The sequence below is a fragment of the Clarias gariepinus genome, chromosome 22 (assembly GCF_024256425.1).
Source record: "Clarias gariepinus isolate MV-2021 ecotype Netherlands chromosome 22, CGAR_prim_01v2, whole genome shotgun sequence".
In the NCBI taxonomy this organism is placed as follows: Eukaryota; Metazoa; Chordata; class Actinopteri; order Siluriformes; family Clariidae; genus Clarias; species Clarias gariepinus.
The window spans coordinates 20212503-20240249 of record NC_071121.1 but is presented as its reverse complement, the minus strand read 5'-3'; the positions used below and the strand labels follow the sequence as shown (position 1 = coordinate 20240249).

Genomic DNA, 27747 nt, shown 5'->3' with positions numbered 1-27747 from the left:
AGTCCCCATCTGTACAACTGCATTGTGTTCTAGAACCTTGAGTCAAGTGGTCGCGCTCTCCATTTATTCTAAATTGCACTTATCATTATACTGTAATATTGAAAGTTGCTGGAAAAGAAGCTCTTGATCTTTTGTTTTGTCTGTGTTCCAAACTTCTCACAGCTATAACAAAAGTACAAAAAGCACCTTAATCATAAACTATTATAAAACGGTTTAATATAAACATTGTTCAAGTTGGAGTGTTCTTTTAAGGTAAGGTAAGGTAAGGTAAGGTATAGTAAAACTTAACTAGTTTCCATTTAGGGCTTTTCATCTGTAGCTTTTCACTTCCACTGTAGTTTAACCGTGTGGAGCTTGGCTTTCACACCTAATCTATATTAGGAGAGGTGCCTCAAAATGGTTGAGGAGAAGCATGAATGCACATCGAGAGGAGCAAATGCACCTTCTCGACCATCAAGCGAGCAATCCATATGGCAACATTTACTAAACTGCCGCTCAACCCCTCCAGCCGTGTTTATTCCAGTTTGAAAGGGGGATTCCTCCTATAGCTACAGACTGGTTGCTATGGATTTTTTTTCTCCAAAGCTCTTAGAATAATGGCACATCCTACCACTGATGTCAGAGCTGTTGATGTGTGTGCGTGCATGTGTGTGTGTGTATGTGAGAGAGAGAGAGAGAGAGAGAGAGAGAGCGAGGGAGGGGAGCTGTAGCCTGTTGCTTATGTTCCTCAAATGTGCCGCTAGCACTCACAGAACAACACAAGTAGAGTTGAAGCTCTGAGCAGCAGCTTGCACTTCTCCTTCTCTCCTTCTCATGACCTTAATCTTCGCTCAGCTGACCTCCATCTTTTCTTAAACATATAAACATGAGGAACACATTCAGCTACAGACAAATTGGATCAACCCTGTGGTGAGTGCATTACAGTCTTGTGTCATTTCTTGTGGGTTTGGTTTCAGTTTCTTTAAGTACAAAAAAAAAATGCATGTGTACTTTACAGTAAACATACTGTACAATAATGGAAATGTCATAATTCAATATTGTTTTCTTGTAGAGTATGGTGTCAAACTGTTGCTATTTATCTGTGTGTAGGAACCCTTAATCTAGATACCGTGTCTGACAGAACGATTGTTTATTTATACAATGAGATCTGCAAGTTCATCTGATAGGTGAATATGTATTATGAAATCGTACATTTAAAAATTTATAATCTTTAACTATGTTGGACATATTAAAAGAAATAATGTCACAATAAAATAAATAAACAATAATGTGCCTTCATCTTTATGTTCTTTATATGTACAGTAGGAATATACTGTAAATATACAGTCACATTAATAGGACATTAAAAAGAATACGTCTCACCTGCTCATTCATGCAATTATCTAATCCTGTAGCAGCACAGCATGAAAGAGTAGGTCAGGAGCTTGGGTTAATGTTAAGATCAGACATTAGCACTGTTAAAATGCAATCTTAGGGAATTTGCCCTTTATGTGATTACTGGTTCATGATTTTATGCATTTTCCTTGTACCACCTGTTTAGCTGATTGGACAATAAATGAGCAGGGATACAGGAGTTTCTATTTAAGTGCCCAGTATCCACTTTTTTACACTTTTGTAACATAAAGTATATGCTACTAATGTACCATACACTTATGCAACAACCATCTTACACACTACAAAAAGTGTAGAAAAAATACCATATGGATGTGATTAATAATAGACATTTGTTACAGATGGCAGAGTAGATGCTCTTGTATTACATTATTATGACTCACATTTATGATAAGATTAATTTAAAGAAAAGACGCAGATTTAAATAGAAAAAAAGAAAAAGTATGGTTATTACTCCAAGGCACATCTTCTCCTTGATGAACTGCTTTTAACGTTTATAAGATCAACCACATCATTAGGTTGATATGCTGAAGTTTTTCTTTATGTGTCCAAAATTTTAAAACTGTCAAATTGTATTGTTCTGCCTCAAAGGCATCGATAATGGTTAGTCATTAGGAAAAATTGTTCTTGAGGAAGAATATGATTTTCTGTTGTGTGTAAAACGCTTGCTGGATTCGCACACTTCTTGGATCTGTCTGTTTATCAGAATCGAAAATTATATTCAGTTGGGGAAGAACAGTGTTTATTCAACACCGGTTAACAGTGTTATATTGCAGGAGTGCCAAACTACAGTCCTCGAGGGTCACCACCCTCAGTACAGAATTGATTATTTCCCACTCATTAAACAGATTCCACCCTTGACTTTTAAAAGTTCACGTATTTTCGCGACAGATTTAAGGTTGTGAAGAGTAGAATATAGTTTACTATTTGGAGTATGAGACTCAGTGGTCTGTGACAAATGTATTCCTCATCTTTTAAATATCCATGGACACATTGAATGCTTGGCATTAGCATGTTACAAAAGAAAATAAATGAAATAAACTTCATGTTGTTTCTGTATAAATAACCATCTTTCTCAAATGAAAGTATCTAAAATTCTCACCATGTGGCTCTGAATGTTTAACCGTAAGTCACTGGCATCACATATGGTGCCTGAATTGTGAAGCAACTCTCACACTGTGAATGAATTGAAATGTTCAGATGTTCCCCCTTCATGCAAAGGGTCATAAGCACTGCTCATCGGTAAGAGTGACAGCTTCTGTCAATAAGCTAGTAGCTATGCATTAATCGAAAGAGGTAAGGCAGTTTAAGGGGCATCAGCAACCCTCCCACCCCCGCTGAGTGCAATGTTTGCATAACATAGCAATAGGTCTAATGGCTAGCTTGCGGGTGGGAAAGATTGCCATTTGCATATCATGAATTTCAAGTATGGAAATAAGTAAGATGAATATGAGTTTAAAGCCAAATGAAGAAAGTATTCTATCCATAGCATCGGGTGAACTCGTATCCTGCACAAACTTTTTCCAGTTCACTGTTATAGAAAAAAAAAAATCTGTTAAAGGACTAATAAATTATTAGGGTTCTGCAAACAATAAAAAGGTGATTTTTCAGATGCATACATACATTTATGTATGTATACATACATACATACATACCGTACGTACATACATACATACATACATACATTACTATTTGAAAGTTTGTACACACCTTTTAATTTCATAATCTTTCCTGATTTTTTTCCCATTGTAAAACAATGCTGAAGGCATCAACAATATGCATTACTCTTCTTTAAATAGTTGATATTGTGTTGTGTCTGCTACATATGCTCTGTAAAGCTTATCCAACGATTGTAATCAGAGGTTTTGTTAATTTGTGATTGTTGAGAATCCAGGAGTGTTTTAGAATGTGTAAAAGAAATCCAAACTTGTTTCCAAACTTTTGACTGATACATACATACATACATACATACATACAGTTTATGAATACATACATACTTACATAGACACACACACACAAACATGCAAGAAGTGTATTGACAAACACAAATATACACACACGCACACACACACACACACACACACACACACACACTAGTATATACTTCTTGCAGGTCTGTGTTGTCTGTGTGCTCGCATACCTTTACTGCATAACTGATGTATCAGTGCACTTTAGGGATGAATATTCAGACAAAAATTGGATCATTTGTCATAGTTATCCTTATATTATGGTCACTTCAAAGAGATATCTGAAAGAAGAAATCGAATATCCATTAACATTTGTTATGTTTGTGTTGCTTGATGATTATTATCTTAATTTGTTGGTTGCTATTTTTGATGTTCCTGTGGGAAGATAGCCACAGTGTACCACACAAGCCTAAGAGAGGGGGCAATTCTAGGTGCAGGTAGAGCAGAGCACAACCAAATACAGTATCGGCCACTGGATCAAATTCTAATCCTTATAAACTCTACTCTACTTCTTTATAAAATTACAACAACCATTTTCAATAAAGTAATGACAAATTTGCACAACAAAAATACACTTTTATTGTTTTAAAATGTTAAAGCTTTGTTGCTTCTCAAGCTTTTATCATATAGCATATGCGCTAGCTTGTCAATGTAGTCAGGGCCATGCTGTTAGGATTGTTGTCCCATTACAAAAAGTGATAAAAATGAAACAGTTACAAAGATTCAGTTCACCTATTTTTTTATCTGTGGGATAAACACGTTAGCGTGATAGTTACTGCTTTGAAAACGTATCTGTTTTTGATTGAGTGATTGTGGGATAAGGCGGCATTTAGTTTAATTTAGATGTGGAAAGTCATAACCCTGACTTCCCAGTTCAATGCATTTCTCCTACAAAGTGGGAAAAAACATTGAAAACTCCACAAAAACATGTTATAGCAAGCATGCTAAAATTACTGAACATAAATTAGTGATGTGTTTACTTTCTCAAAAACTGATTTCGCTATAATGACAGTGTTACAGGTCTAACCAATTACAGTAACATGTACCAGTTGTATAATCTTAAAATAATATTACTACAAACTCATTTAAAGTAATGAAGTTAATTTACTGATTACAATGTATATTGTAAGTACACAAGTACTGACATTAAAGTGCATCTTCCTGAGTTGTAATTCCAAATTATGGGAGTCTTTACTTTGGTTCTTCCTAGCTTGAATTTCTGAAGTTCAGTTAAAAACAGCAGAAATCCCATTGGTGCCACTAACAGCAGGTAATTGAACAATATTGTGGGTAATATAAGAAACAGTCAACTAAAGTGAAAATGACATGTAATTTAGGGTCTCTCATTTGAGAGGGTGTTGAAAGCACTAATTTTTTTTAATCCATACCTTTGATCTTTTAATAGGCATGTTCAGCCAGAAGACGAGTGTCACTTTTGACTTTAAGTCAATAATGATTAACTTATTTGCATGGCTTAAAAGGTTCATCTCCATGGAAGTGATGTTGTCTGACTATTAGGAGCCTTTTTTACATACTGTATAGAGACAAATGTCATTATTATTAAATTCAACTAACTGCTTTTTGTAGCTTTGTGCCCAGTAGACCATAAACCTAATTATCACCAACGATCCTCAGTTGTCAAAGCTCCTAAGTTGTCTTGACATTGTGAAAAATTTGTACACTGACCTGCAGTTTCAACATACACAATTACCTCTTTATGCATACAATCAAAGCTTCATGCTAAATGACCTTATGGAATATTTGCCTATGCAAGCTCATTTTCTTCTCTCAGAAATGCATTCACTGGTCTAATTTCAACTGATTGTTTAGTTTTTATTTGTATTTATTTTATCGCAATAAAACATTAATTAGGGTAATTAAGTGAATTAGAATACAGTAGCACAGCAGGAGCTAAATAAACACAGAGTAAATTATTGTATAAATGTCATTATTCTCTATCTAGGTATGCTACTAAGCTACTTTCCTTTTTTCCTTTTAATATTATAGCCTCTAGTGAAAGATCAATCAATGACTATTACATTTATACACATTAGGTTTCATAGCAGGCCGAGCGAAATGTTTAGATGGCTTCTGCAGACTTGCAGGGGCTGCAAATCCATTACTTCACCTTTTGCTCAGTGTTAGTGTTCACCGCTCACACAGGGCTTAACCGTCCTTCGGCAGGTTGGGAGCCGTTTTAATCCATCTTAAAAGCTAAAGTGCACTCCTGCCTTCTCAAAGGTCACTGACACTATCAAATATTGTTCAATATTTTTCTATCCCCTTCCAATTTCCGATCCGTCTCACCACATGTCCCCTGTCGTCTTTCGATATACTAGTCTTATATATCCCCCACTAATCCATTGCCTAGATGCATGTTGTGGGCAGCTGATTTGAGATCCATTCAAACACTCAGTCAGTATCCACAACACACTCGCAGTGCAATTTCCCCCTACCACAGACCACCATAATCTCAATTCCTGGAAGTACTTTGACATAATGGCGTCTATCCACACAGAGAGCAGCAAGCCTACTGGATTGTGTCTGCTGTCATCCAACAGTGATGAACAATAAGTGGATAACAGTGTTGTAATGTGTGTGGCAGGTGGCTAAAATCTTGTATAGTCCTTATGTGAGGCATGCATGTTGAGGTCCAGTATAAGTACAACTCTATAAGCTATAGCAGCAAGCATAAAAGTAAACAGAGAGAGAAAGAAAGAAAGAGAGAGAGAGAGAGAGAGAGAGTAAGAGAAATAATATTCAGAAGAACAATATGCAGAGAAAAAGAAAGTATAACAATAAACTGTGACATATATGGCTTTAACTACTTAACAGCACTATTTCCCCCAAGACCTGTGACAAGTTTGTATAAAATTAGTATTAGTAACTGTATGCTGGCACATCATGACGCAGCATGTCAATCTTGAGCTATCAATGTTAAAGCAGAATCTGTGATCTGCTTATATAATGATTACAAATGTCTGGTTCCTCTCAAGGTTTCTTCCTATTGCCATATCAGGGAGTTTCTCCTGGTCACCGTCGCCCTCGCCATCAGGGACAATCTGATCATTTTGATTCATGCATATTTTCTCCCACATGTGCAAATAAAATTTAATTGAAATTAATAAAAAATGTCGGCACAGTGTTGCATTGCAGTGTTCCCAATTCAACCCAGAGCTTAGGTTACTCTCTGTGCAATTTCATATACCTTTGTGGGTTTCCCCCACTTTTCTGTCCCCCCCAACTGACTGAAAAAACATACAGATAAGAGGAATTGCTAAGCTAAATTGCCATAGGTGTGCATGAACACGTGTGTGTGTGTGTGTGTGTGTGTGTGTGCGTGCGTGTGTGTGTGTGTGTGCGTGTGTGTGTGTGCGTGTGTGTGTGTGTATGTGGTACCCATAGTTAGTGTTAACTGATGCAGGTGACAGTCGGGACAAGAGACAGGGATTTATAATACAGTGAAGGCTCTTATCTCTGACTTTTTCTTAAGAACCTAATAACAAGACCACTGAAAATATGAACTTAGTACATTCAGGCACTGTGTGATTTTTATTGCTTGTGTACATTGTGTTAACTCAGATGTTTTAATCGGCTTTACTGCAATGGCCTGAAGCTCTATGTTCCACAAACTTTTTGTTCCACCAACCGAGTGCTCACACTGTATGTATAAACAGATCTCCTGTACAGGTTTTACTTAAAAAAGAAAAGCCTCAAAGGCAATTCTTTGTGCCAGAAAAGAAAACAGCAGAGTTACTCTTTGCAATTTAACTTTGTACACAAACCAAAAAAACCCCAAACAAACAAAAAATACATAAAAATGAGTATGGACCTGACAAATTATAGAGAAGATTCAGGGAGTCTGATCTGTCTTTTGAGAACTAGAGGTATGTATGCATGCACATTGGGGTTAACTCATACTCATACTGCAAGACAGACATACTAGATTTCAAACTTGAGAGAAATCCATCCAACTGTTTAGGAGCCAGATTGGTGGTTGTTCAAGTGATTAATGGGGTGTCAGGTCCCTGCTCACCCAAATGAGGATGGGTTCCCTGTTGAGTCTGGTTCCTCTCGAGGTTTCTTCCTATTACCATATCAGGGAGTTTTTCCTTGCTATTTTCATATTCGGTTTGCTCCTAACAAACAGTATGATGATTTTGACTTATATATATATATATATTTTTTACACATTTTATACTCATTTCCCTAATTGTCTTTTGGATTTTGTGAAGCTGTTTTGTGACAATTACCACATTTAAAAGCGCTATATAAATGAAATTTAATTTAATTGAACTGCTCAAACTGCACATCACAACTAATCACGCTGAAATTCAGGATGGTTATAAAATTAGTCTGGAGCGACTGATTCAGGGTTAAAGTGGGAAGAATCTGTACAGTGTCAGTGGTATCTAAGGAATCTGTACACTAAGAGGAAGGACAGGGTTCACCTTGTTTATTAAGATGTTTGATGATTTATATCAACAGGACATCACCTCATTCAGTAGTTCTAAACCTGTCATAAATAGATATTACTACCTAAGGTGTTAAAGCGTTTCTTATAACTTGGCCAGTTAAGAGCTACTTTTAATGCTTAGATTTTTGTGAACATATCCTGAGCTAAATCAGTTTCACATTTTTGGATCCATTACCTTATGTCTGTATGTACATCCTAAATGCCAAGCTTTGTTCATATAAAGATTAATCAATATGTAAAGAAAGAAATAATGTTGGGTTTGTAAAAGAAAAAAAATATTGTTAGGTTGTCACCTCAGTTTGGCTTGTGCCTTGTGAGGTAAAAAACATAATTACATTTCAGGTTTCAGGTACATAGAAAAGGTCTATAGTTGATTCCACAAGTGGCATTTACCTGAGATACTGCTATGTGTGACCAAAAAATTACCATTGTCTGAAAGGCAGGCTAAAACAAATAGAACATGATGAAAATGACACACAAGGTGTCTAGGGTCTAGAAATGTTTTAGTGTCTGTAGTTAATAAAAACAAAAAGATTGCAGCAACAAATAATCTGACAAAGTGCTGAAGACCCCTACACTGGATGATACAGGATTAATCTCAATCATGAAGAAAAAAGACAGCGCTGATATAGAAATAGTTCCAAGGACCACAAAGAGAGAAGGATACACAATTGTACAACAGACACTACAAACAACTGGTATGGCTCAGTTTTATGAAAAATACAAGGAGAAAACTGCGATGAAGAAACCTCATAATATTCAGCATAGCAAGCTGTGAAACATGGTGATGGTATCTGTTTTCTTTTTTTAAATATATATTTAAAATTGCTGATAAATTCTAAATGAGTAAAAAGCATCTTAACTAATCTGATTTAACAATGAGCTCAAAGCCTAGTAGAAGGCACTCCACTTTGCAGCAGAAAAATGACACAAGACAATTATGCAATTTTCTGGACCAGTAAGTGGAACATCCTTATCTGGCCTAGACCATGAGCTGACTTGATGCCCAGTGTGTATTCATATCAGTTACTTATGATAAAACATAAAATTTAATCTGAAAACCGTCACTAGTGAAGAAACCCTTTCTTTTTTTTGCATTTCTAAGAAGCCTGTTAATTTAAGATTAGTTAATTAAAACAACTGGATTTCAGAGCCAATTAGATCAAAATGTGTTAATTATTTTTATTTTACTTTTTCTAACTATATAGTACTCTTACTCACTTTCACTCACTCATTCTCCATACTGATTATCCTGTCCAGGGTAATGGGAGGCCTGGCACTTATCCCCAAGAAACAAGGTGAGGTACACCCTGGATGGGGTACCAGTCCATCACAGGGCACAAGCACACACAGACTTAGGGCAATTTAGAGATGCCAACTAGCCTAACCAAATGTCTTTGGACTGTGGGAGAACACCAGAGCACCTGGATGAAACACACCAAGCACAGGGGGGACAAGAAAACTCCACACACAGAGATCAAAAGGCAGAGCTCAGACCCCTTAACCTTGAAGGTTTGTGCCATATACTCCCATAATATTTTAATACTACATAGTGATGTACCTTGAATTATGAATATAAAGTTATTCACCAGGCTACATCAATCAAGGAGAGACACATGCTGATAAACATGCTATAGCTGGTGGTAAATAAACACAATGTACACGGGAGCACACATTATACAGTACATATTCTGAGAGTGATTCATCCAGAAATCTGCCTGAAACAGAAGCAGCACTGAGGTAAAGGTTACGCTCGGTGCAGATTTGGAGACGAATACAACCTCTGAGAATATCAACTGCTTCTTTATCTATGGTGGGCCATGATAAGGCCTGGGAACGCAATTATAGCCCTTAGGAGTTGCTTTTTCAATATATTCAAGGATTTATTAAATCCACCCACAATATCTAAAGAAATGTGTACTTTTCTCTCTGCCTGAGATCCTACAAGCAAAGGTCTTACGATGTGATTTTGGCTACAGGCATATTCAGGCCTGAACATTTTAACATTTGAAACCCATTTTGACATGTGTTGTGTGTACAAAGAATAAACATAAAAGATGATATTGCCCTAGAGATGCTAGTGTGTAGCCTGAGGTACGACTCAAAAATATATCTTCTTGTATGTTCACCATGTCAGTGCTCTAGAGGGTCTCTAAAGGGCTGAAGCACTTTTCAACCGAATACAAAGGCATCGAGTGGATTGCTTATTTTCTTTTTTGTTCATGATAAGGTTGTGCTTATCATGTCTTGCTTCCATCTAATATGCGGGGTTATGTGGAGGTTAAAATGGAACAATTTCCCGTTTGACTTGTGGACTGAACTTACTGTTTGTATGACTACATCCATATAAACATTCGGGAAATAACAGAAGGACATATATTTATTCGCTTTATTGTCTTCAGCTGCTTTTCGCAGTCCACATAACCAAAATTTAGAGAAATGAGCCATGACAGCTCAGTTCAATATACATAAGAATCTGAACAACAGCACTTATAGGAACAGAAGAGATGTTCAGATGAGCAAACATTTTAGCATGCAGAGAATCAGAATGTCCTCCAGCGAAATCTCCCAAAGGATCCGTTTAAGGGCAAAAAGCCTCAGTGAGTGGGAGAGCAGAGAGCAGAAGTCATGGAAAAGAAGAAATAAAAGATCCAGGATGTGAACAAAGCAGTGGAGCTGGATAGGTGGGAGGCAACAGCTCAAAGCATGAGATGCGTAGGAAGGGGTGGACCAGGGTTGCCAAGGAATCTCAACAGGAAGCAGGAAAACAGTGTCCAAATGACTGAGTTACAGCCTCCGACATGGCAACCAGAAACACCACATTAGCACTGAACATGGGTTTGGAAAGGAACATCAAAGTGATTATGTTAAGCCATGATCTGAGCATGTCAGAAGGTCTGAAAGGGTATTGTTTAATAGTATGATAATCTGATATGTTTAATATACATGAGTCAGAGCATGGTGTACATGACAAGCATAGTAGCCTTATAATTGTTTTTCAGATGCAGGTACGATGCTTATCAGAAGTTTCTCAAAATAGTGTGGGCAAACCACAGTGGCACAGAGGAAACCTCAAAGCTCCAGGGTTTGATCCTGAACTCAGCTTACTGTCAGTGAGGAGTTTCATGTTTCCTCCAGGTTTTATGTTTGCCTCCCACCTCCAAAAACATGCCAGTAGTTGGACTGTCTAAGCTAAATTGCCGATAGGTGTAAACAACTGTGCATGTACCCTAACTAGTGTTCCATCCACACAGTGTTTCTGCCTCACACTCATTGTTCCGGGATAGGCTCCAGATCCGCTACAACCCTGACCAGGATAGTAAAAAATAAATACATGAATGAATCTTAATGAAGTTACCACAGCATTTTTATTTTCACCTCGGCATAAAAACAGGTCTAGCCAAATACAACAGTGCCTGACAAAAAACCCACCCTCAGTGATCAATTCGTGTACCACATTGTGTGCTGTGTACTGAAAAGACTAGATTGTTGAAAAGATTTTTACACCAACCATTTCACTAAATCTTGTTTGCAACATTTTGGTAAGCAGTAGCAAGTGTAAATGACCTTGAGCATGTTTGAGATGACAGCATGAACAATGAGATGGATCCGGAGTCCATCTGTGAGCGGAACAGTATGAGGTGGGAAGATATGCTGGTTTGTTTCAAACAAAATCTCGGTTCTGTAAGTCAAAGCAATTGCAGAGGATAAGCCCTTGAACAATGTTATGATCTCATTGCTGCAGAGAGAAACTAGGGCTCTTGACTTTGTGTTAGACTCATTTATCTATTGCTTATGCTTTACTGATGCCCTGGAATACACCTTGCAGTGCACAGAGAAGGTAAAGAGGACATTGTAGTCACGCCTACTAGAACCTGGACTGTTCTGACATAGTATTAATCATTCCAATATCAGACAAAGATGAACTGTTGTACAAATGTACATACTGTATAACTTGCATTCCTATTGTAATTTACATCCTGTAACAAAATATTTATTGTTACTTTCTGCATTAATGCCTTATGGGTCATTATGCATTGTAAGATTTTACAGTTTGACAACTTATGATTGGGTCAATAACACTAGAAAGTGCCTTTTTAGTATTCATAATTTAATCCAGGACTCCATTTGTGTGTTGTGTGCTGTAACCAAAGCTAAAATTAACTGAATAAAATTTGAAAGCCTTTCCTTGACAGGCAGTGTATATTTTGAATTTCTGAATTTTTTTTCGCTATGGCAAGGTCTACATGTTAAGTTTGACAACATCAAACTACAAACACCACTTCTACTTAGTACTTGGTATTTCCACCAAGTAAGTGTAATTACTGTACTTGTTTCAACCTCCACTGAAAAAAAGACAAAAAATGGGCGTGATCCATTGATTACATCAGACAGTTGCTCAAAGGAGCAGTTACACCAAAATTACATTACATTACAGCCAGGGCGAATGAACTTTTTATTTGTTAATAAATCAATTAGCAAGCTAACATCTTAATCACTGAGCTACTCTCTACTTTGCTCTATTGATAATTTTATTATTATCAATAATTGTATTAGCACTGTCACCTTGCACCACCAGGGTCCGGGTTTGATTCCCTTCTCTATGTGCATGGAGTTTGCATGTTCTTCCTGTTCTTGATGGGTTTCCTCCTGGTACTCTACGGGCATTCCCAAATTGCCCATAGTGTGTGAATGAGTGTGTACATGTGTGTGCCCTGTGGTGGATTGGCACCCTGTCCTGGGTATACCCTGTCTCGTGCCCTAAGTCTCCTGAGATAGGCTCCAGGCCCCCCGCGACCCTAAATACAGGATAAAGCGATATTGATTAATGGATTGATTGATTGATTGACTTACTGTATATCTTTTAATATATATTTAAATAATATAAATGAATAAGTAAATATGTGAATATAACATGATAACTGGGTGGTACTAAAAATTATATCAAAGGCATTTATAGTGATATATTCCACTGAAGGAATTGTACACTCTATGTACAAGTATTTATACAGTATATTGTCTTAATACTGTATTTAACAAAGAACTTGAAACATGACCCTACTGTGAAGTCACTATATGAGGAGTGCATGAAAGACACTTATTGTAATATTACTTAATACACAATCAGGGCCTGAAGAGTTTTCAGTGTACAGACACTTATTGAATGATGTATTGTTTCTGGCAAGCCTTCAGGATGTTGCAAAGGCATTTCACTGGGGAAAGTCAAGTTATGAAACTGAAGCGCCTCCTCCCACTTCCAAACTAATTGGCAGGTAGCAATGTGTAAAATGATTGGGGGTGGGGTTGTGGAAGCTGGTGAGAGCTTCGACCCTGGGTGTCTGACACCCTTTCTTTAAACGTGTTAATCAGAATGTTGGGTAGTAGTGAATCAGTTTATTTGCATTTCCTAGTACAAAGTGGAATTTTTATATCAAGCAGCTTGTATTTACTTAACAACAGAGCAGTACACTCTATGCTAATTTTCTGATTAAAAACATATTGTGGACAGTGAAAATGTAACTTAGAAGGAGGTTAGAAAGTAAAACAGTAGAGAGTTTACTGCTACTCTTTTTATACAGTAGTTTCACATATATGCTTAATGTATGCTTCATGTCCTGTCAGTTGTTTAAGGCTACAGTATTCGGTTCAGTGCTGCAAAGCTCTTTTTTACTTGTTTCTTTTTGCATCCACATTTAGGCACATGTTTTATATGTACTGTAATAAAAAAACTAATATTTGATTTGATTTATTCATCGTCCACAGGTGACATAAAGGATTTTTTAAAAAGTATTTTTGGGTATTTTAGAACTATTATTAGCCCTAGCAGGTCTAGACTTTGCTATGACTAAGGAATGACATTGATGCCCAGATACACACACAGGAGAGAGAAAGAGAGAGAGAGAGAGAGAGAGAGAGAGAGAGAGAGAGAGAGAGATATTCTTCAGGGTTAGAACGTGTTAGTGAAGACATCAACTCAAATTGATCTCTGTAGGAAGATTGCATGAAGATCAAATAAACCTTTCATGTCTTATGTTTTGTGTCTGCATGTCTCTGAATAGTCACAGGAATCTGGGTTTGAAGACAATCTAACAAATGTAAGAGACCACAGCAAAAACAACATCCCCAACACCACCATTTTATTTAAAACAGACACAAAATCTTGGAACATATACATTTTATTTATTTATTCATTCTCTATGAATAAATAAAATGTATATGTTTCAAGGTTTTGTGTCTTTTTTAAATAAAGTGGATGTCAGTTCATCATGTGGCTCAAGCAGACACACACTTACAGCAGGCTATTTGGACATGCCAGTTAGCCTTATCCTAGTCTTTGGACTACAGTATGGAGAAAACCAGAGTACAGTACCAGGAGAAAACCTACCAAGCATAGAAAGTACACACAAACTCCAAGCACACAAAGGTGGGAATTAAACACTAGACCCTGGAAGTACGGGGAGGTACCACGGTGCTAACCGCTATGCCACCATGCCACCACATTTTATTTAAAACAAAACATTTGTGTACACTGACTTCACTTTGTCACTACTTACCTGCCTAATAAAACCCCATAGATAAAGGTCAAATGCTGGGGTTATTATTCACCCTAGGCATTCGAATAGTAAAAAAAAATATGCAATGTTGCTGGTATGGTTGCTGGTGCCAGACAGGCCAATTTGAATTTTCAGAAACCGTTGTTCCTTGGCTTTTCCTGCAAAAAAAAAAAATCACCTTTTTGAATTGTTCAACTGACCAGTCTCAATAAGTCCATGCAAATAATAGCCTTAAGCCCTTATTCTTCTGATACACAGTATAATCAGTATGTATCTATCCTGTGTAATTTTGTAGCACACAATCCAAGGTGCAGGATGGAAAGTCTCAGACAAGGCAGCAGACCCTCACTAACAAAACAAGGGGCTTAATTTGACAGGGCCGGAAACAAAAGGCCAAGTGTATTATTATCTGGTGCTGACTGACATTGCAGGTGCTTAATAAGCATCCAATGACAAATTTTTGCCCTGGCTTTAGTGAGCCCAAGACCCAATCTTAATCCCTGATTGGAGCATTACAGACACTAATTTGTGACTTGTGAACTAATCACTTCTTAATCACAGTAATGGAGTTAATTAGTTTGGACACAGGCCGAGTTGTTAAGCTACAGTGGTGTGAAATGTGTTTTTAGTTGCGGCCTGGAATGCATTTGCTTTGATTACTGGGAAAGATTATTGTTCAGTTGGGGTGTCAAATGAACAAATTCTACAGTTCAACAATTCTATTATTTAATTATAAAATAAAATATTATCATGCTGTTTCTTAGATATTTTAACTACAGAAACATGATGACAAATTTTTGATCACATATAAATCACTTACAAAAATTACACAAATACGAGCATTTCATTCGGATCAATGTTTTGCATTCACCAAAGCATAATTCAGTACAGATGTTTAGATGTAACCAGTGACACTAAGAAGTCAAAATGTTTTAACCCTTAGCATTTCTTTGTGTTCAAAATACTTGATACAATGATACTCAAACATTGTTGTAATTGCGAGCCTGAGTTGAGCATCAACAGTGTTGTTTTAACCCCCTCTGAAAGACTTGTAGCATGTCTGCTTAATCTGTTGCTTTCTGCAACCAAGCCTTATATTAACAAAAATTGTTAAATATGCCAGCGAACTAATAAAAATGCAACAATGCTTCAGTCGCTCAACTTCAAAGCTGCTGATTCACAATCCATTCCTTAAAAAGCCAGCAGTGGGCCTGTTGCTGAGCTGAACAGCAGTGGCGCCTATTAGAAAAGTGCTTTTTGGTGCATTATCAAGGAAGCAGTTCCCCACAGCCGAGCACTCAGTATAATGCCATTAGCACTTTATTTCAAAAGCTCTTTTGGGTGGGCAATTAGAGTTGCAGTGGCCACATAAGATAGCACTCATTCCTTTACAACGGAAATGGAAAACTATAGTACTCTGTGGCAAACCTCACGATATCTAAAAGAGTTTTTAATGCTTCTTTGTAACCTATATGATGTATACCACACATTAAACCTTGTTTAAAAAAAAAATAAGAGAAATAGATTAAAATTTTTTAATCTATTGATTTTAGAAAAGTCATTTGAATCAAATTTTGATTAAACATGTCCGCCTCGGAAGACACTCCTCCAACACCCTCATCATGAACACAGACACTCCTCAAGGCTGTGTACTTAGTCCTATGCTGTCCTATGTACACTCTCTTCACTAATGACTTTGTAGCTTCCCAGCCCAATAATGTCATCAAGTTCGCAGATTACACTACGGTCATCACAGGCAGTGACGGGACAGCGTACCAGGATGAGCTTTCAAATCTGGTCACATGGTGTGAGGCTAATAACCTTACATTGAACATCAATAAGACCAAGAAGATGGTTCTGGACATGAGAAGAGGACAAGGATTCCACCAGCTATGCACCCTGAACTTTACAGTGAACTATCTTGCACAACTCCATGTTATCTGGATTAGGCAACTGCAAAACTTAACATCTTATACATTACGTCACTTTGCCTCCACTCGTCACTTTACCTTTACTCGTCAATTTACCTCCACTTTTATATTTTAATTGTTTACTTGTACCATAGTGTACTAGGAAACGGTTGTTAAATCGCATTATGGGTTCTTTACACTGTGAAATAAAAATTCTATTTTACTTTTTTTTGTTTATTAAGAGGTATTTACCTCTTACTGTAATTTTATTGTTCACTGCTCTTCTACCTCCTTGTTCTCAAGAGGCTAAGACAAAATAAGAATTTTATTGCACCTAGGTAATTTTTAAAAATTAAATCTTGAATTTTAAATCTATTTGTCACATACACAGTCATACACAGTATGATATGAAGTGAAATGCTTATTTGACTGCTGATGACTGGAAAATTTAAAAAAATATATAAGTTTCATTATTCTTTGTTTCATTATTCAGTATTAAATGAGAAAAAATACAAATTAGAATATAAGTAAAAAAAAACTTAGCTGTAAAAAATGTTAAATTTACATGTACAATATACAAATAATAAAAGAATTAAAAAAATTAAATAATAGATTAAAATAGGAATATAACAACATAATAAAATTGAATAAAATACAAAAGGGTTGAAGTGGAATGTAATGTTGTTGTTAGTTTTTCAGCTGCTCCTATTGTGGGGTCGCCTCAGTGAACCATCTAATCCACACACAACTTGGCACAGGTTTTTACGAAAGCTGAGGCACCAATGCCCATTTGACTTAAATTATAATTATTGATAAATTAATATGATTTAAATAAATAGATGTAAAAAAAAAACATAAATCTGTATTTATTCAATTTGAATAACCTTCTTGAAAGCTACAGTAGTTAGTGATACAGATTTAAAAAAAAATTAAGTTAAAAATCTCAATAATAATAATAATAACAATAATGATAATAAATAAATAAATAAATCCAATAAATAAATCCAAATTTTTCAATTTTCACAAATTTTAAACTATTTTTACATAAACAAAAATATATTATACAGGTTGTACATTCTAGTGCAAAGATTCATTCAGTCAAATTTATAAATTTATTTATCTTCAGTGTCTATCCTGGAAACCTTGCAACAGTATATCGCTGGACACCCTGAACACACACTCATTCACACCTATAGGCAGATTAGCACAAACAGTCTTTCTTGGACGAGTGGAGGAAACCAAAATAACTGTACAACAAAAATACACAAAATAGAAATATATGAAGAAATATAGAACAATAAAAAAACAGCTGTACAAAGTAGATATAGATTTATGGCAATTTTGTGTGGAATGAAGTTAGATATAAATGGTAAAAAAAAAAAAGGTAATGTCCAGGGTTGTGCAATCCAAGTGTCTTGTGCGTGCAAATATGCTTAAAAGTGATTTATTTAAAGTGGCTTGTGATAGAGTGATTTAACTGATGACCATGAAGTGTAGTTGTACAGTGGCCACTAGTGCACAAATAATGGACTAATAATGTAATATGACTAAAGCCATGTTTATTTAAAGTGAGCTTTTGGTTGACTATATCTGCCTTAAATAACAGCCAATGTCTCGTTCTATTTTATGCCATTACTGCTGAGAAAATTCTATAAAGTTTCATGTTTACTAGTATATACAATATAGACAGCTGCATGATTATGGCATTGATTTTGTGTTGCTGCAAATATCACTGTGTGGATGAACATTTAAACTCATTATCTTGCTGAATGATTAATCTGTGCTTATTTAAATACAATCTTAATTCTTGTAGTCATGGTTTGAGCTAAAATATCGATGCCATCAATCTTCACAACAACTCTGGAATAAAAGTCTTTTCCTCATTTTGTCAGATCAAAAGAACAGCATAATTGTTCAAAGGCAAAAACCTTTGTCTTGCTGTTTTGCTGTTTAACTATATGCATATAGGCTGTAAACTAATTCATTTGTTCATTATTCTGTTGTGTAGGTGAGGGCCACACAACAGTGGATAATTGCTTGCCTCCAGGCATGTGAGGCACTCTGAGATTAGAGGTGTCTGGGTGAAAGATGACTTTACTGGCTGGCGATGGCTCCGACTATGACTATAGTGCCTTTAGCTGCATCTCGGAAACCTCACTGAACCCCCCACCCATCCAGGACAGCGAGACCCTTAAGGGTGTTTACTACAAACGTGCCCGGTGTCTTGCTAAGGACCCTGATGCTGATGCCAGCATTTTGCCTGGTGCCCAACGCTTACATGCCATCATCAATGTGGGTGGCCTGCGCTACCAGTTACCATGGAGCACGCTGGATGACTTCCCACTGTCACGGCTAGGCCGCCTGCGACTGTGTACAAGCTTCGATGAGATCATGAGAGTGTGCGACGATTACGATGTGACTCGCAATGAGTTCTTCTTTGACCGGAGCCCATGTGCTTTCCGTGCCATCCTGACATTCCTGCGTGCCGGCAAGCTGCGTGCTTTGAGAGATACTTGCGTTCTTTCTTTCCAAGAAGAACTGCTGTACTGGGGTGTTCCAGAGGAAAAGCTGGAGTGGTGCTGCCGAAGGCGCTTGATCCAGCGTATAGAGGAGCGTGATGAGCTTGAGAGGGTGGCTGAGGAAGATGAGGAAGAGGACGATGATGAGAGTGATGGAGGTCGTAGGGAGGGAGGTCTGGATAAAGAATCTCGACTTGGCCACTGCATGGTCAAACTAAGGGACATGGTGGAGAGGCCGCACTCAGGTCTTCCTGGAAAGATCTTCGCTTGCCTCTCTGTGCTCTTTGTCACCATTACAGCTATTAATCTGTCCATAAGCACTATGCCTGCTATGAGGGAGGAGGAGGAAGCTGTAAGTTCTTGAATTTGTTACAAAAGTTTAGGTCACTGTGTAAAGATTGCAAAATACATGCGGTGTTCATGTCTTGTATTACAGTATTTAAAGTCTAGACATGTAGGGAATGGTATAATAGTTTAATTACTAATTTCATTTTATATAACTGAATGCCTGAGTTAAATTCATCATGCTTTAAACACTGATTTGAATGAAAATTATGTGAAAGTATGGTGCTTCCTTTTGAGCAGCTTGAATAATCCCAGGATGGTGCACTTGTAAAAGGAGCAAACACTGCCATACTGTCTTTAACAGCTCAGAATAGTAATGTCCTTTAGCTAGTCAACATTGTTATTTCAGAATAGCTTTTTGGCACTGAGTTGGTATTTGACTGGCAGAAGAATAATACTTTAGTTCCCTCCTTTTTGTTCACACCTGTGCACAGTGAAAGAGATGCAAATAGGCAGCTTTCCGGTGTTTTTTTTTTTTTAACAATCCAGTCAAAACATTCTCTCAGTCAACATGCAAATGCATCATTCTTTTTTTTTAACTAGTCTGAATTTCCATCACTTCATTTATTTTCTTTCACTACTATTTTTTTATTTCAATTTTTTTTTCATTTTGAAAAAACAATAGATAATTTTAACCAAACATACATATTTGAAAAAAAAAATTGAATAATTATATTAACATCAAAGTTTTTTTTTCCTTTTTTCCCCCAACCTCATGACTGGAGGATCTGCTCATGTGGACTCTAATATACAGTATGAACATATAGACATTGGCATACTGTATAGTATTTGGAAATGCAGCAGTGGTGGCATGATTAAGTGTCAATTGCAGATGAACAGAAGGCAGGGTAGACTGTCAGATAGCATGATTATTCTGTGTGTGATCCTGTGTGTGAATTTACATATTTGTGGCTCGCTTGTCTGTTATTGAATGCTTTGGACCAGAGAAACATAATGCAGCTGAACCCTGCGTGTTTATGTTCGCATGTTACCAAGTGAAGAAAACAGTGAAAAGCATAAAGATAAATGCTCTTTTTATATGTAAAAAAAGTCATCCCATCTTAACATTTGTAGAGTAGTGCAATTTCTCCCAGACTTTGGCACTACTCCAGACCTGTGGGGTTTGAATAGTATGACTTCATATTATGGAGAAAGTCTAAGATAAAATAAAAAAGTATGATTGGTCTCAATGATTATACGGATCCTACAACCAATGTCTTCTATTTTTCATTGAGCTGGCCAGGTGAATTTTATTCACATTTGGAATGACGGCTGCTTCAGTAAAAAAAAAATGGAAGTTTTAATTTTCTCTTAATCACTATAGAAATTATATAAAATAAAGTAATTCCACAGTTTCTTTGGAAATGTCCCAGCATATTGAAGAAAGGCGGAGAAATATAATTAAAAAAATTAATTTGTAGCTAAAGTCTGCTGCCAACATCAAGTGAAAAGAAAAATTGTGATATAATGGTTGGTGGGCTACTTATTGTGTATTCTAATAAGGAAGCTATATGGCAGTTAACATCTGTCCATAAGCCACATTTGGCCATGGGGCTGGACTTTAAACACCCATTATGGAGAATGTTAGAAATATTGCAAAAACAAAAATGTACACCATAGGGTCAAAGACATGGATGCCTGACCATTACACCCATATGTGTTTTTGGAAAATACCATTCCAGAAATATGACTTTGACAAACCAAGTCTTTATGACCTTGTTTTGTGCACATGGGTAAGGTATTGAGCTAGGTTCCTTGGTTCTTGAAAATGATGTGACATAAAAAGTTATCCTGTCCCAATGTGTATTTCAAACTGTGTGGGAAGTGTTTAGGTAAGGCTCGCATATGGGTGTGATTTTTGAGTGTCCACAAACATTTGGCCATGTAGTGTATATACACACATGTATGGACATTTATCCACTTTTTGTTAAATCATACTTTACTAATTTTCACAGTTTAAAGTGTGAATATAACTATTACAATGCAAGCTGTTCTTTTGATCACCTACAGTACTGTGCAAAAGGCTTTTTTGAATAATCCTACATTATTGCAGTTTGGCAGTGTGGGATCAACTTTACAGCTAAAGGAACATAAGGCAGCCAACATCCAAGGAATAGCTTTTTCACATTCCTGAAGACTGTTTAAAGAAGTTATAAGAAAGCTTGCCTCAGTGATTTCAGGCCGTGCTGAAGAATAACAGTGGTCATACCAAATATTGACTTTAAAGCTATTCTAAAAAGAAATGTAGAAACACTTGTTGTGGTATATACTGTATTTATGTTCTGTCTTGTTGAAATGCGTACCTGTACCTATTGTCTAGTTTTCCTAAAAGAATATAATGAAATAAGGGGGGGCTCAATACTTTTGTGTATTGTCTCACTCACTTACTCACTCATCATCTATACTGCTTATCCTGTACAGGGCGATGAGGGGCCTGGAGACTATACCAGGCCATGTAGGGCATGAGGCAGGGTACACCCAGGACAGGTGCCAATCTATCACAGGGCACACACACACACACTCATTCACACACTACAGGAAATTTAGCCTAACCTGCATGTCTTTGGACTGTGGGAGGAAACCGGAGTACCCTGAGAAAACCCACTGAGAACAGGGAGAACTCCATGCATACAGACCCAGCACACGGTTAATGTTCCCAAAGCAACACCAGCTAGATAAATGAATTAGATAAAAAAAAAAGTAATCAAGCTGTCTATGATTATAATAATAATCTAATCTAATCATGCATTCACTGTGCAAATTAGTGCACTTTAGCCTTTCCTTGTTGCAGACACAGTATTTAACAAGTAGATCATTTAATGCTCTATAGTAGCACCACCTACACTGCATGATATCCCTTTGCATGCCCCTAAACTCCCACACATGTTTTAACTACAGGAAATCATAACCAAGGACGGGAATGATCTTGGTCAGTCTGCACAAAAAAAAAGCATGTACAAAATGATGTAAATCTAAGAACAGAGCACTTTTCCAGGGACACTACTACAAGACAGATTGATTCTAACCATTAAATGTGTTATGCTGATTTACAGATACTGCAGCCTTACTTACTAATTGAATTCAGATGCTGCTTGAATATAAATGGCTGTCCTTAGCTGGTCAGATAATTAACAGTTATGACTTACTCGAATATCGTACTACCCTGACAGAAGCTTTAACGCTGTGTGTGGTTTAGATAAATAACCATATCTTACATCTGGTTTATTTGCTTTTGTACAGTATGAATACCATTAGATTCTGTTATATAAGGTGTTACTTACACAGAGCCCTAGGGTAGTACATCTGGTACAAATGCTACTCATGCTACTAATGCATCCTTAATGCATCTCCGTGTTTAGAAAAGCACAAAAACATTTTATAAAACATTTTTTCTTTGTAATCATAGCAGTGAACATATGTATCTTTATACAGTATATCCATTACAGCTTTTATACAATCTTCTGTATATTTGAGAACTTTTATGTCTGAAACTTCCAGTATGTGTATAATTTTATGTTTGACCTTTTTCCACTGCAATACTGGTAAATGCACCATGTTTAATGCTTCACTTTAGTACTTCTGTATCACTTAACCTAATTCTGCATTTGTGGGAGGTTGTTTTATAACACTGAAGTCTTTTCTTTAAAAGTGCGCATCAAAAGTAATGCTAAAATGCAGAACTGGCTGTAATTTATTATAGGTCAGGAAGATTAATTCATCTCAATTTACCATTTTCCAGTGAGATGATCAGGATCTTCTCCGGAGACATGTAATAACATCGTCCTGTGCTCATCTGAGCAAACCTTGTTAGCATCACAATATGCTTAGTCATTCCAAAAATTTCCAGTGCAGTAATGAGCAAATATACCTTTTTCACAGAATAAATCAAAGCTTTCCTGATTTTCTTTAGCACTATTATGTAGTAACATGTGTTAGAAAATATTGCAGATAGTGAAAATATTGTTATTTTTTAATCCAACCAGAGCCTCCTAGTCCAAATTTACACCATCATTCTCACTCACTCTCTCACTCATCGTCTATACCGCTTTATCCTGTATACAGGATTGCGGGGGGCCTGGAGCCTGTCCCAGGCATCTTAGGGCACGAGGCGGGGTACACCATAGACTGGGGTGCCAATCTGTTGTTAGACACATTAACACGCTCATTCATACACTCACCTAACACGGGGATTGCATGCAAACTCTATGCATACAGACCCAAGGCGGGAATTAAACCTGGAACCTAACCACTAGCCACTGTACCATTTCTCACGATCATTCTATTATATATATATATATATATATATATATATATATTTTTTTTTTTTTTTTTTTTTACTATTACATATTGTAAACACTGAACCATGTATTATTACAGTAGATTGGTTAATTTACAGATAAAATCTAAAGGGAAATTTTGACCTAACATATCACTCGTGCACATCTGCTCTATGACCATATAAATATCTGTATATTGGAGGTGGATTTTAGTTAAATCCTCACATATATACATGGAAAGTGAAAAAATATTTTTTCATATATGAGACTACAGTATATGTGCACAGGAGCATATATCAAAATAATTGCCCTATATTCCAAACAAATGTATGAAATTGTATGACTTGATACAATGTTATGTCTTAGAGTTGGAGATTTCAAGTGTAATAAAATGAAATGTTCAGTTTGAAAAAAAAAATAGCACTGAAAAAACATGTTTAATTGAGTGAAGATGATGAAAAGAGAAAGAGTACTGTAGTGGCACAGTGCTGTAAACGGGTGGGTTCTGCTTCCCTCTGCTGGTGTGTGTTCAGCCTTGCAGCTGTGAAAAGTTGAGACCAAAACTCTTTGTTATGAAAATGCCTTTAAAAATGATTGTAATACTTTTAAATGTATTATTAACTTCACATGTGAATCATAATGATCTCAGCCATCTCATGATTCACATGTGTGTGTTTTTTTTAGATCCATCGTTATGTATCAGACATGTCTCACATGCAGTGGACTTTTTTGTTGTTGTGAGTTTTTAGGTTTGTTTTCTTTATTTCATTATTTCCACCACATGATCCAGTCATTTTCATATGATTCGTTCCATGTGTTAATTTCTCATATACAGTATTCCAGTCTGAATTTTTTTTTCACGGCTTACAGATTAAACGAGTGAATTAAAATTTCACAATTTATGGCAAAGTAGTAAAAAAAATACATTTTATCTTTTCTTTTTTTTTATCTGATCACATACAATACTGCTCACATTATTACATGTGAAAACCTATGATGATGTTTATTGTATGTTATTTCTTTTCCCATAAATGTTCATATTTGAACACATTAGTACTGTTTCTTTAGGTCTAATATAACTTAAGTTGTCTTAGTCTCCAGTTACTGTCTCCAGTGATATCACTGATGTAGAGTTTGTGTGCACATTTAGGATTTTCCTGAATGTTATACCTATAGGTATTGTGCATGAAGTTAGTGTATATATGAGAATAAAGCAACCCAATACTAATTGCTCTTGTTGCATATTGTAGGGCAAATGCTCCCAGATGTGCTACAACATCTTCATCGTGGAGACCGTGTGTGTGGCTTGGTTTTCTCTTGAGTTCACACTGCGCTTCATTCAGGACCGCAGCAAGCTGGCCTTCCTTCGTCGCCCACTCAATCTGATTGACGTGGTGGCCATCTTGCCCTACTACATCACCCTGGCTGTGGACGGCACATCCACCGGATCAGGCAACAGCTATCTGGACAAAGTTGGGCTTGTTCTGCGCGTCCTGCGTGCTCTGCGTATTCTGTACGTGATGCGTTTGGCGCGGCATTCTCTCGGCCTTCAGACTCTGGGCCTCACAGCGCGGCGCTGCACGCGTGAGTTCGGCCTGCTGCTGCTGTTCCTGTGTGTGGCCATTGCGCTCTTCTCACCACTTCTGTACCTCATCGAGAATGAGGTGGCAGCCACGCAGGAGTTCAGCAGCATCCCGGCCACGTATTGGTGGGCGGTGATCACAATGACGACGGTGGGCTATGGTGACATGGTGCCACGCAGCATACCGGGCCAGGTGGTGGCACTCAGCAGCATCCTGAGTGGCATCCTGCTCATGGCCTTCCCTGTGACATCCATCTTCCACACATTCTCCCGTTCCTACGTGGAGCTGAAGCAGGAGCAGCAGCGCCTCCTGCAGCGGCGGACTCACTTCCTTCTACGCGGGCGCGTGCCTGGTCTAGACAGTAATGCGTCACTGGAGAGTGACATCCTGTTTCCGAGTGCCTCGTCTGACCCTAGAGACCTTGATGACTAAAAGAAAGGAATAAAAATACAACAATATGCCATGAATAAGGACAGAAAACGTATTTCAGCAATCTGAACTCAACGTTTGCTGAGCAGTTATATCTTAGACACAGGGTGAATTCAGGTAAATCAGATAAATAATAATAAAAAATAACTTTATGTGGTGGTTTCCGACCTAGGAAAAAACTGAACATATTGTATGAGAACATACACGTAGATTTATGTAACTTGGCCGCACTCACAGTACATTAATCTCATTTATGCATCTGACCAGTTGATGGTTAAAGGCCTTGCCTAATGTCCCAACAGTAGCAGCTTGGCAGGCTGGGATTTAAAGTTATGACCTTTTCATTAGTAGGCCAACTTCAGCCACAGAGCAAATATTGCAATTAAAGATATCATATATCCATCCATCCATCCATTCAAGCCATCGCCACAAACAATGTTTGGCTTTAGTAAGCTATCATTCATCGCTGTAAGTGAAAGTGACTTTGCTCGGGAGCCCGAACGTCCTGAGACCTGCAGGCAAACACACACACACACACACACACACACACACACACAATGCATGGCTTTTGACTGTGGGGGAAAATGGAGTAACAAGCATAAGAGGAGCATGTTTCGAACCCCCCAGCCCTGGAAATGGGATGAAGCGTTGCTAAACACCAAGTTACTATGGCACTTTAACATATTACATTTGGTTTTTAAAATAATTAACTTTTACTCAAACGATATTAACATAAACCAATTATCTTAGTGACTCACAAGGCTGCTGACACTGGTGGTGTGTGTGTGTGTGTGTGTGTGTGTGTGTCTGTGTGTGTGGTTGATGCTTAGTCGACTACATCTGGATTATGGTGTTTCAAAAGCACAGATAAGTGTGAGGTTTAAAAAAAAAAAAAACATTTTGTAAACGTGTCTCAAATTTGTTGTCCAACATAATCAAACATATCAAAAATGTTTTCAGCTAGTTTCCACAAAACGATAAGCCATGTTTTTTTTAGGATATAATATCTATATTTTTCTTTGCATGTAAATAGTCAACATTTTGAGGATCATGTGTTGGGGCATTTTGTATTATTAATGAGACAACGCTTAAGCAAGGTGTAAACCTTAAAGATATTTCAGTACATCTGAATTCGCCCTAGGGTTTTAAAACCGGCTAAAATGGACATGCAAGTACTGTATGTTCTCCTAACCTCCTAAATTACTATGGTATAAAAACACATAAAAAGGATTCCATTTTAAAGAAATGAAGTCAAATATTTATTCCTTAATTGAGTTGGATCTGTAATCTGACATATTGTATGTATGTATTTATTCCTCATAACATTTATGAATATTTCTCACAGCACGAGTTAAGTCTAAAGACAATTATTGTCCTACACTATAGGCTATTTAAGCACAATGTCCTTGATCTACAGTAAACACATTAAACACATAAAAACAAAGATCATACTGTTGTCAAGTTTCCAAAATGAATTTGGAATTCAGATTTTGTATAATGACTTAAAGAATAATTTCCAAAATACACATGAAGTATAAAATGAATATGTTTGTTCTGATTTGTTTTCCTGCAGATTTACACTTTACATGGGATTTTTCAAGTATACAATGTACATTAAACCTCTTATTATGCTCATGTTCAGAGATAATGTCAATAACCACCAGAGGGCAGCACCATAACTATTTTGCTGCAATTATCATTTCTGTCTAAGCCCTGTGCATTCTGGGAAAAAGGTAAGAAGGTAGCACACACATTTATTTGAATCCTGTACTGAATCTTCTTGTTCAACAGAAACATACTGATATTTCCAGAAAACAATCTTCCCTTATTATTGTTGATAATAAGGGCATAAAATTCCCGGCATGCACTTTAACTACTGAATCCAAAGACTTGAAAATTAAGTTCAAAAAAAACCTTTGCGCATCCAGAAATCCAGAAATGGCAGCATTAACATCAGAATATTAATACCATCTCTCCTGGTGGCATTAATAAAATATAATTTGTTTCGTAAAAAATGGATTGTTGTGTACATTTGTATCACTCTCTCGTCCAAACAATAATCTAAAACATATTACAATAAGGTTATGATTTGCTGTGGAGTGAATAATAAAGATATTGTTCGAGTTTTTAATCAAACGTTAGTAGATAGCTAAATTAGTTAGTAGGTAAGAAAGTAGCCACTAACCAGGTTAATATTATTCACCTTAATGTAGAACCCAAACTAAGACAGCTGGCATTTTCACTTCCAGCAATATATGCCATATTTAGCTATGTCCTATCTTTAAATTATATTA

General features: G+C 36.8%; 1 protein-coding gene across 1 annotated transcript; it reads left to right on the top strand.

Annotated features, from left to right (window-relative positions):
- Positions 1-757: 757 nt before the first annotated feature.
- Positions 758-26247, top strand: kcng1 (potassium voltage-gated channel, subfamily G, member 1). The gene is made up of 3 exons (XM_053482961.1): positions 758-909; positions 18309-19171; positions 24692-26247. The coding sequence occupies exons 2-3, from the start codon at positions 18389-18391 to the stop codon at positions 25454-25456; spliced, it is 1548 nt and encodes a 515-aa protein (XP_053338936.1). The 5' UTR covers positions 758-909; positions 18309-18388; the 3' UTR covers positions 25457-26247.
- Positions 26248-27747: the final 1500 nt, after the last annotated feature.

What these genes read in the sequence shown, in the direction of transcription:
- kcng1 (XM_053482961.1), top strand. Translation starts at nt 18,389, where the DNA reads ATGACTTTACTGGCTGGCGATGGCTCCGACTATGACTATAGTGCCTTT. An exon ending in TGAGGGAGGAGGAGGAAGCT is followed by an intron (nt 19,172 to 24,691) that starts GTAAGTTCTTGA and finishes TGCATATTGTAG; the next exon opens with GGCAAATGCTCCCAGATGTG.